Source organism: Setaria italica, chromosome II, assembly GCF_000263155.2.
Source record: "Setaria italica strain Yugu1 chromosome II, Setaria_italica_v2.0, whole genome shotgun sequence".
NCBI classification, from domain to species: domain Eukaryota; kingdom Viridiplantae; phylum Streptophyta; class Magnoliopsida; order Poales; family Poaceae; genus Setaria; species Setaria italica.
This window is the reverse complement of record NC_028451.1, coordinates 8,210,346-8,221,223: the sequence shown is the minus strand read 5'-3', so window position 1 is coordinate 8,221,223 and position 10,878 is coordinate 8,210,346. Positions and strand designations below refer to the sequence as shown.

General features: G+C 51.0%; 1 protein-coding gene across 3 annotated transcripts; it reads right to left on the bottom strand.

The window, feature by feature from the left end:
- Positions 1-5,597: 5,597 nt before the first annotated feature.
- On the bottom strand, positions 5,598-9,801 carry LOC101778475 (cadmium/zinc-transporting ATPase HMA3). 3 transcript variants are annotated; one of them, XR_002676284.1, is made up of 6 exons: positions 8,590-9,801; positions 8,355-8,492; positions 7,930-8,257; positions 7,456-7,658; positions 6,096-7,376; positions 5,598-5,801 (listed from the first exon to the last, which is right to left on the bottom strand). XR_002676284.1 is itself a non-coding variant. In XM_012843843.2 (6 exons), exons 1-6 carry the CDS (start codon positions 9,583-9,585, stop codon positions 6,313-6,315), a joined length of 2,628 nt encoding a protein of 875 aa, XP_012699297.1. In that variant the 5' UTR covers positions 9,586-9,801; the 3' UTR covers positions 5,598-6,312. The 3 variants fall into 3 exon arrangements, 2 of the variants coding, with proteins under 2 accessions (XP_012699297.1, XP_022679744.1); XM_012843843.2 differs by having other exon boundaries at positions 5,598-7,364; positions 8,590-9,209; positions 9,299-9,801; XM_022824009.1 differs by having other exon boundaries at positions 5,598-7,376.
- Between the last annotated feature and the right edge of the window lie 1,077 nt (positions 9,802-10,878).

Genomic DNA, 10,878 nt, shown 5'->3' with positions numbered 1-10,878 from the left:
CTGTCGTGACGAGCTGTTGGGCCGGTTTGACGACGTTCAGCACAATGATCGGGCCCCGCCGTACCGGACCTTCAGCTCGACGCATGGGCCCATGAAGGCGTGGCTCTTGCAGTTCAGTGTGAGTACTTAGTTACCTGACTATCCATATTGTTTTCTCTAACTTTTGTGAATTTCTCAACTAAATGTTATTGTTGTGCAGGCTGAGTACATGAGAGACGACGCCACCGACGCCACAATTGCGTGGCACTTGGAGGCGTACCTACTGTGGCTCTTCGGGTGGATCATGTTCTACACCTCCTAGGGCTACTCGGTGCTTAAGCACCTACTTCCTTACATGAGGGCCATTGCGGAGGCCCCGCTCAACGATATTCCACAGTACAACTGGGGTTCAGCTGTATTGACGGCGACCTACAGGGGTCTTTGCACAGGCTGCTGCAAGGTAGACTCGATGGAGTCAATCTTCCTTGGTTGCCCGTTGCTGCTTCAGTTGTCGTCGTACGAGTGCTTCCCAATCAGGCGGCCACGGAATGACATGTCCCCCTACCAAGAGCCACCTTTCGACCATGACGACGTCGACAGACCCATGATGGGGTCATTGTGGTGCTTGATGAAGGTATGGTAATTCACCTACAATTACTCAATTCATATGATGCATGCTTTAAATGTTTCATTTTGTGAGCCTTGTCATGAGTCTATTTGTTGTAGGGATCGTGGGTTGGGGTGCAGATGAAAAAGTCGTACCCGAACTTCGTCAGTCAGTTCGATGCTCTTGTCAATACCGATGTGAGGTGGAGACCCTACACCATGGACGATGTGCATGCTTGTGCCCCGCATGGCCTCATGGAGTACTGGAGGACGATGAGGCCACTGGTCTACAACATCCATATCGAGGACTACACGATGCACCGTGTCATGAGGTAGTTTGTCCTGTACTAGCAGTCCCCATTCCTTGTTACTCACGTCATCCCGGCCGCCGTTCACAGGTACACCCCACCCTTTCATTCTCCTTGTAATAGAGATTTTTTGTTTATCTAACCCACTGCACGATGGTTATGTTAAGGCTACCCATTAGGGTGGTGGTAGGCCTGGGGCCTAGTGGGGTCCGAGGATGGTTCAGTGGATCGAGATGTGGACGATCGCTTTAAAGGAGGTGGTGGAGGAGGACTATTCGCATGATGACGACGCTTTCGCAGCGTACCTTCGGTGGTTCTTGCCGAGGACCAGGATGCGGGTCATGTACGTTCCGAGGCAGCCACCGACAGAGACCGTGCCTGTGATGCAAACGTACCCGCGCTCAAGGGACATCAACTTCGACGTCACAGTAAGCTTCTGCATCATTTGTTACTCAAACTGCATCATGTGGTGTGCCTAACTTGAACCTTGTCCTTGCCAAAAGTACGACGTTATTGCAGAGGTTGCCACTGAGCTAAGGTATGGCGTTGAGCACTTCCAGCAGCTATCTGTGCAGCAGCACAAGACGTTGTACAGGAGGGCCTTGGGCGCCTGCAACAGGTTCCTGAGGGCCATCAGCTGCTGTGGCGATCACGCGGACGTCGTGCTTCCACCACGGGCTGCCTACCCCCGTTCATCCTCTTCAGCTCCTACTCACCAGGCCAGTATGTCCTCTCAACCACCCGTTTGTCCGTCGTACCCCAACCCCTGTACTGCACCATAGGCACATGCACCCTCCTAGGTACCAACAGCCGGGCTGTCCTGGGGCCTACCGACACCACTATCGTTTTGGTATGCCCCCACCGGCCCGTCCACTGCTCCACAATACGTGACCCCGATAGGTATGTGATTGTTATTTTGTCATACACCATTGACGAAACATTGTCCAATTCACCTTACTAACTTATAATTTTGTATCACAACCCCGCAGATGTACGGAGCTTACAGTGGACTGGGGCCGTCTTCTACTGCACTGGGCACAGAGCTACACTACTTCGGTGCGTGATAAATACATGTTTTCTATTCCATTTTAAATACGCAACAAAACTAACAATACCATTTCCTTGGTTCGATAACAGGGTTTGCAGACCGCGGAGGGGCTTCGGATGACTCCGTCGAGGAGGGATAGAGGTCCAGCGTCCATGCATGGGTGGACGATCTTCTCAGATCCGACCCTGACATGATCGGTCCTTCGCAGTTGGGTGACGCCCCGGAGGCTCCTACACAGGGTGGGACTTAGGACTTCGCAACACCACCTGCGGCCGCAGCAGGACGTCCGCCTTACGACGTTGCCCCACGGGAGCCCTTGACGTACGACCAGTACCAGACCAGAGCTGCGCAGCAGGCAGCGAGGCGTGGTCATGGTCGCGGTGAGCCTTGTTTCAAGTGAGGATGCATTTAGTGCATAGGACCTCCTTTATCTTTTGTCGGCCAGTGCAGGCTGTCATGTGTATGATTCTGTACTGTACGATGTGTGCTCATCCGCAGACTACTTTATGTAGGCTGGTGCAGGCTACGATGTTATGCAGTGTGTGCTGTGTAGGTTTTGATAGCTAGGCCGGTGCAGGCTATGAGGTCCATGCATGTCCTTTTCCATTTTCCATTATGGACATGGTCCATGGATCATCTTAATAGCATTCTATATATAAGATGTTCAGCCAACGTTCAAAACCACTACTAACACCACGCAACCCGAATCCACCATTTGCAGTGAGGTTGCATCTCCCTCCAAGAAATGTCGTCATGGAGGCAAGAGCGAGATGGGGTTCCACCATGGAATGAGTACCTCAAATGCCATTGTGGCTTTCATGCATGGTTGCAGGTATGTGAGGATAATAAACCCAACGGGAAGAGGGGGTGTAGATTCTTCAAGTGCCCCGATATTGACGATAATTTTGTGGTCAGTCCATCTGTTCATAAACATTTCACATACGTTTTGTACATGTACCAGTTCCTTTAACTACTAACAAATGAACATGCAGGCATGCACATTCATGGAATGGATCGACACTAGGCCTATAAGGGGGGAGCCCCATTGGCCAAGGCAGTTGGAGACCAAAGCCCAATACTATGGAAGGATGGAAGTAGCTCGAGACGTGGCACGTGCTCCTCGGCTCGAGGAAGAACGACACGTCCGCCAACGAGAAATCTGTCTGAAGGGCAAGATGGATCAACTCCGAAGACAGCGCGAGGAGTTAGGTGCGCGAGAGGTAGCACTGAAATGGTAGGAGGAAGAGTTCGAAGCTCATCAGGCACAACTCCTTGAGGAAGAAGAACGATAGAAGAAGATGAAGCAGCAAGAGGGAGAATCTTCCTCCTAAGCATCGAGCAAGGGGAAACATCCCCACTTCACCCAGTAGAACGTTACTTGTCCTCCACCGATTTATATTACATAAGGCATTCTATCTTAGTGAAGGTGCTCTTTTATGTTTGTCATGTTGTGTGCCTCGGATGCCATTGTACTGTTTCTTGTACTGTTCCTTGTACTATTATAATATTTTGTCTCCTTTCATCAAGTACTGAGATTCCACACTATTCCAATTACGCTACACTGCGGCAAGTACGGTACTCAACAGTGGCTTCCACTATTAATGTGACCTCTCACTGAAAAGCCTACACTATACACTGTTGACGAGAACCCTCACTTAAAAGCCTACACTATAGACTGTTGACGTGAACCCTCACTGAAAAGGCTACATTGTAGACTGCAAGGACCCTAAACATGAAGCCTTCTCAGGCGGATGGGATTCCACACTTACACCTACGTCCATGCACCTGCAAAGGCTATATGTACCATTTCTCAGGATGATTGAACATGACGGCGTAATGAGCACATAGGCTGCAACACTTCTGCATCTCAGCACTCCTTATAAAGAACCCCCCCTCTCCCAAATCCTTCCAACCCACTAAACACGAGTAAGACTCCCATATCCTTCGACGCCACTAAGCACGGGTAAGAACTATGGCATCCGCAAGGGGGAGAGGTCGTGGGAGGAGGGGAAGAGGAGGGGCTGCTCTTATTCCAACCATCACTTGGCCAGGTTCTTTTGGCCCAACGGAGTATGAGGCACCCCTCGATGAGTTCCCTCTGGAGGACAGGGCTAACTACGCCCCTCCAAACTGCCTTAGGCCTTATCATGACCGCTAGGATGCGTGGCCAATGTGTCACCATAGCGTGGCTTGTGTCGTCCAGCTCTATGACGGCTACAACGATGGAAGTCGACGTTTCTTTCAATGCCCGTATGGGTTGGTGAGTAAAGTGATTACTTCATTACTCTTCCTAAGCTTCTCATCCTTCAAACTAACATCACGTTCATACCTATCTCGATGAAGGTAACTGCCGCTACGCCAAGTGGGTCGATCCACCACTTCCTGAGCCAACACAGGAGTACATACACTACCTGAAGTGCAAGATCTTTGACTTGGAGTGTAAGGTCGAGGATCTTTAGTCCGAAGTTGAGGCGAATCCTTAGGCGGTTGACATTGCTAGTAACTTCATTTGCAAAGATCCATGGTGCAAGTGCCCCTACCACCACAACAGGGATCGCCACCCATCTCCGCCATCCTCTGGGGGTGCTGGCTACTATGAAGTTGGGCTGTCGCAGTTCTCGTAGAGCCAGTTCTACTAGGAAGTAGACATGGCTCGTTCCCTAGCTATTTCAATTACCTAGGGCATGTTAGATTTAGAAATGGTACTAGTTTAGGATAGCATATGTGCTGCACATGCCACCGCAATGTATAATTACTTGTTCACCCTAGAGTCGTTGTTGTTCGTATGTTCCGCAGGAATTTCGTTTCCATCCGTTGTAATCTCGCTGCAAACAGCTATGTATCTAATGGCCGGGAGTTAAATCATTTTTAATTATTCCATTCAATCACTCTTCCTCTCTCAAATTACAAAGTTACATATTGCAATGGAACTACATATTTTACTTTCAAAAATATCATACAAAAATAAAGGAAAAATAATTTAAATAGAGTTATAGTCTAAAATTATAAAGTTACGTATTGCAATGGAACTACACATCTTACTTACAGAAATGTCATACAAAAATAAAGCAAAAATAATTAAAACAGAGTTATAGCCGATTCAAACAGCTATAAGAGGTTATAGCCGTTTCAACCAGTTATAACATCCCAACCCGACTAAACCTATCTGAACTGTAAGCTGCTAAAGTTCCACCAAGTTAAACAGCCACCTTCTGCCGTACGAAACGGTGGTAAGTGGCCTACCTGCCTACCACCGTCTCAACTGGCAAAACAAGCCAGTCCACCACGGCAGGCATCGTTCCGCCAAATGAACCAGCGAAAATAGGCCTACCGCCGTTTCGTACGGCGGCTTAGTCTATTTTTGTAAATTTTTGGTTCAAGTATTTATTTCTGCAAATTCATAAAAAAAATAAAAATAAAAAAATTCCACCAATTACCCCAACATGGCTCTAGTTGCACTCATTCATTATTGAACTAACCTAGAGAATTATAGGATCCACTGCATAATTTTTGCCAAAGTTCCCAACCAACCAATGGAATGCTTCAAGTTTACAAGTATTCGAGATCAATGCTAGCTTTGGTACTACTGTTGTCACGACCTGATTGCTCATGACAATAATTGGGGTTTAGGAAAACTATACAAGCTTAAGAAGATCTAGAGGTCAACGAAGTATTCATCATTGTTGTGTGACTCAGCACAAGCCCGATATGTGTATGCCATCATATGAGCTTCAGCCCATTACAGACTAGCAGGTAGCAGCGTGCAAACCAACTTACACGACAGGCCCGGTCTGCTTGCTGCTCTTGGTTTGTCTTGGGCCTTCGGTCATTATTAGGCCGGAGGTCTTGAGAAGGTTAATCTGTACAAAATTCACAACAAAAATGTGAAATGAGAACGACAACAGTTTTCATTGAGCTGCCCAGTCGATTTGAACACACACGTTCGATGCCCCGGTTAATTTTTCTAATTGTTTTAAGTAGAGCTCCATCTGATTCTGATTCTCCATGCGAGTTGATTCTCAGAGAGAAGTGATTCTGTGGCTGAAAATGATTCTCTTTGATTCTTTAGAATAAACTATGATTCTCTTTAATTCTTTAGCATAAACTCTTAAAATTAGGATGAAGAATCACTTCACAGAATCAGAAGAAGCTACCTTTTTCCACTCCCAGCCTCTTAGTTATTTCAGAGAATCACTTCACACAGTCAGCGAAGAATCAATTTTCTTTAAAAAATTGTTTGCAGATCTCCTGTTGGATTCAGCAGCTCTGGTAGCTGTGCCAAACGCACCCTCAGTAATTCACTTGCACTTGGGAGTTGAGACACCACCGGAACAACACCTTGCATCGTCCCTGCAACCTTGCCCTTCCTTCCTACCTAGGAGAACCCCGCGCACCACCTCCATTGTTGCAGCAGGCTGTCTTAACACTCACACGGCTGTCTTCTTTACGGGCACAACATTTTCTCGGAACGTCAGCTGCAGAAGTCACCGTGGAAGCACCACAAGCTTTGCCGGCGCCGCAACATCCACCGCCGCTGCCTTTCGCCGTGGCGCGAGGAATCTGGATTTCTCGATGCTCGGCAGATGATGATGATGCCGCCGGTATGTCGATCACAACCGAGTGCTCCTGCTCAGACGACTTTCCTGGCTTCTGACAGCAACGGCAGCTTCTAGTTCCTCCAACATCTGGTCCCTGAACACTCGCCGTCGCGCCGTTCGATGCTGCGGCGAGCTGGGACGACCTCATGGCCAGCGACCTCGCCGTGGCGCGGCACACCTCGTCCTTCCCTCCCCTCCGTGTCCCAGGTTCCCTCAGCAGCGTCATGCTGTGGAGCACGACGACCAGGCACGTCCCGACGTCGGCGAGCACGGCCGCCCACAGCACGGGTCGCCACGCGACGGCGAGCGCGACGACGGCGGCCTTCGCGGCGACGGAGACAACCACGTTTACGGCGATGGTCCGGCGTGCGCGCCGCCCGAGCCCGACGGCGGCGGGCACCCTGAGGATGTCGCTGGACATGAGCGTGGCGTGGCTGGTCTCCATGGCGGCTGCCGAGCCCGACAGACCCATGGACACGCCGACGTCCGCCATGGCCAGCGCGGGGGCGTCGTTCATGCCGTCTCCGACCATCATCGTCGGCCCGTCCCGCGCCTTGAGCTCGCCGACGAGTCGGACCTTGTCCGCCGGGAGGAGCTCCGGGTGGAGCTCATCCATGGCGCCCCTTAGCTGCTCCTGCGCGCGCATGGCCGCCGACCTGCTGTCCCCTGTCAGCATCACCGACTTGATCCCCATTGATCTCAGCTCGCGGATCGCCTCCGCCGCGCCGGTCCGGCAGTCGTCGGAGAGCGAGAACGCCCCCACTAGATCCCCGTCGCAGATCACATAGCCGATCGACGCGCCTTTTCGATCATCCATTTCTGGTACTGCGCACGTAACTGAGTTTAGAAGTTCAGAATTGTGTAATTTCATTTCCTGAAACTTGTTCAGTGTCAGCCTATTGTTTGTGTTGCTCACCTGTGTAGCATGAGGACCTTGCCATGATCCTTCTGTTTCCAATGTAGACATGTCTTCCACTGATCTCCCCATAGATGCCTTCCCCGGGGTAGATGCGAAATTCAGTCGCGTTTTCCGGCTTCGGCTGGATGGATTTGGACTGAGCGTACTCCACAAGTGCAGTTGCCATTGGATGGCTTGATTTGCTCTCAATGCTAGACACCCTACAAAAAAAAAGGGTTTCATCCAAAAAAGTTCAGCATCATCGTTTCACATAAACTGAGCTGAGCGACGATCAATTCGAACAATCGATAAGAATTGGGTCAGGCATGCTCAGTACAGGTACAAGTATCCTTATGGCTCTGTCTCTGTTCTTTTCAGTACCAAAGCACTCTAATTCAACACGCGGTACATGACTACAAAATCAAATTTCTTATTAATAATAAATTTAATATATCCAAAAGGAAATTTGGAGAGGTAAATCATCAACCATACCAGTAAAGAAGCTGGCTCAATTCAACTTTGTCCCCAACCACATGGAATCCATCAATGCTGAACTCCCCTTTTGTGATAGTTCCCGTCTTGTCGAATGCCGCAACCCTGATCCCACCTAGTGTCTCAAGAATGTCCCCTCCCTTGATGAGAACCCCCATCCTCGCCGCCCTCAGGAGCGCGCAGAACGTAGCGACCGGCGTCGACAGGACCAACGCGCACGGGCACGCGCTCACCAGCAGGACTAAGGCCAGCCGAAACCATCTTCGCATGTCCTGTGCTCGCAGCAGCAGGGGGACAAGAACCACACTTGCTGCAAGAGCAACCACGGCTGCAAAAAGAAAAAAAGTTTTTTTTCCTAATGAATTTGCTGTGAATTGTATGTTTTCAGATCATGGTCTGGTGTGGAAGATGACGGTGTCGCGTACCCGGCGTGTAGTACTTTGAGCAAGAATCGATGAGCCGCTGCGTCTTGGACCGGCTGTTCTGCGCCGCCTCCACCAGCCTCTCCATCTTTGCCACCGTCGAGTTCTCGGCCAGAGCTGTTGTCCTCACGGCAATGTAACCTGCAACATCAGAGTTTCTTGATTATGATCAACACATGAACATTTTTACCATGGATGTTTTCTGAATGCAACTGAAAAAAAATAACGCAGCTTTTACCATCCAGGTTCATGGTGCCGGCCCAGACCTCCGACGGCGGCTGCTTTGGCACGGGGAAGGACTCGCCGGTGAGGCTACTCTCGTCGACCTCGCTCTGCCCGTCAACGACCACGCCGTCGATCGGCACCACTTCCCCCGCCCTGACCGCGACGACGGCGCCGACCTTGACGTCGCGCAGGCTGACGACCTCCCCGGTGTCGGCGAGGACGACCCTGGGCGGGATCATGCTCATGAGCGACGACATCCCGGCGGTGGCCTTGGTGCACGCCAGCGTCTCGAGCCACTCGGCGGTGGTGAAGAGGAACACGATGGCGCCTGCCTCCGCGAAGTCCCCGAGCGCGGCGGCGCCGGCCGCCGCGGCGAGCATGAGCACGTTGATGTCCAGGGCAAGCCTTGTCGCCGAGGCGAGCGCCCTGAGCAGCACCGGTGGCGCGCCGGCGCAGGCCGCCGCCAGCGCCAGCCAGCGCAGCGGCGGGAGGAGCGGCGCGAGGGAGGAGGCGAGGAGGAGGCCGCCGCTGGCGAGGATGTACGGGCTGGGCCACCTGCCGACGACCCCGCCGCTGCTGCCGTACGCGCGCTCAGACGCCTCCTGGCCCGCCCTGTTCAGAGCCTTCATCGGTCTGGGGTCCCGACACAGGTGAGCCAATTCTTGCAAGGATCTGCAAGTATGAGGAGGAGGAAGACAAAGGGTTGGTTACCGATGTGGGACAGGGAGACGGCGGCGGGGTCGTGCTCGACGATGACGGTGCGGGAGGGGACGACGACGGTGACCCCCCGGATGCCGTCGATCGGCGCCAGCAGCCGCTCGACGAGCGCTACCTCCGCGGAGCAGCAGACGCCCAGCACGTCCAGGTACGTCTTCTCCCACTTCCCCCTCTTCCTCCTGCCGCCGCCGTCAAGATCTCGGCTCCTCGCCGCCGCCGGCGGCCGCAGCAGCCTCTCCTCGAGCTCGGCGGCTCCTGGCGCCTTCGCTGGCCTCTCAGCACCACCCATCATCGCCGGCGCAAGCGACGGGATTACTGGATCGAAGCACAGGACAGCAGGAACAGCAGTGACTCAGCGAGAGCTCGGCAGAGGTCAACGGCAGCCGAGGTTGTTTTCCGGAGGTGGAGCGCGGAATTTGTTGGCGCGAGGAGCACGCAAACGCGACAACGATAACATCGGCGGCCACAAAGAACGGAGCTTTCGCTGTCCGCTTGTGTGATTCGGTATTGTGTATTGCTGCAGCCTGCAGGACGGGGTCGTGCTGATGGAGCTGTGAAGTAGGAAGAGACACGCTCACACGCGTCGGAATGGGATTGGTTGGGTTCTCGCTTTCACTTTGGTCAGAAAATGGAGATGTGCTGCTTGCCTGCTTCTGTTTAGGCTTGCCTGGGGTGGTTCTTGTCGAGCCAGGAGATCCTTGGGAATACTGTTGTAAAACACGTGGCCAGCGGTTGATCTCCCTCTCACGGTCTCTCACAATAAGCATAAAAATAGGAGACAGTAGACAAGACATATACGATGGACTATTCTTTATTCTCTAAATATTGATAATTTATATTGAAGATCTCCCTCGTAAATATACTCCCAACTATGCCTAGAGATTTGGTAAGAGCCCACAAGCAACTGGATTAGGACTAGGACTTCTAGTCCTCCTTTCCTTCCATACAAAGTCCAGTTGTTTTACAACATTTCCCCTTGGGCGATTACTGCGAATGCATATGCCTCATAAAAACTCCATCCGAAAAACCCAAAGGGAAAAAACGGTTCTTGGAGAAAAGAGTACATATCAACCGCTATTGTATTGCACATGTTGCCTCATCTAAAACCTTATGTGAGAAACCTTCAAGTAAAAACTCACAAAGGGAAAAAGAGTACAACATTAAACCTTCTTAGTTATATAGTATTCTATATTTGCTATTCTTCATGAATAGTAATCAATCTTCAAGATTTATGCATGACATTCATGATTCTTGCAATAAAGATCTGTATGATCTAAGTAACTGAGTGATATACCTTCATAGTAAATTCAATAATTAATCATCAAACTGATTCCTTCTACGAACAACTTAAAAGACTTCAGATCTAAGGGTCCCCTTGGTTGGGCTTCCCAGCCTGCTTTTGCTTCTCAAAAAGCCAAAAGCCAACCAAAAGGTGGCAAACCCATAGGTGCTTTGGGCCAAAGCTAGTTTTCCTCAATACAAAACTCACAGCAGCTTCCCCCTTGCTTTCTCCGGCTATAGAGGTGGGCAACTTCGAAAAAATTACCCACCTGCCACTGGTTATGAGATACCGATTCGTTTTTTC

Bases quoted from the DNA above. Each gene is read 5' to 3' on its own strand.
- LOC101778475 (XM_012843843.2), bottom strand. From the start codon at position 9,585: ATGATGGGTGGTGCTGAGAGGCCAGCGAAGGCGCCAGGAGCCGCCGAG. The intron at 7,659-7,929 runs GTATGGTTGATG...TTTTTTTTGTAG, and splicing joins TTGAGCCAGCTTCTTTACTG to GGTGTCTAGCATTGAGAGCA. The intron at 7,365-7,455 runs GTGAGCAACACA...TTACGTGCGCAG, and splicing joins AAGGTCCTCATGCTACACAG to TACCAGAAATGGATGATCGA.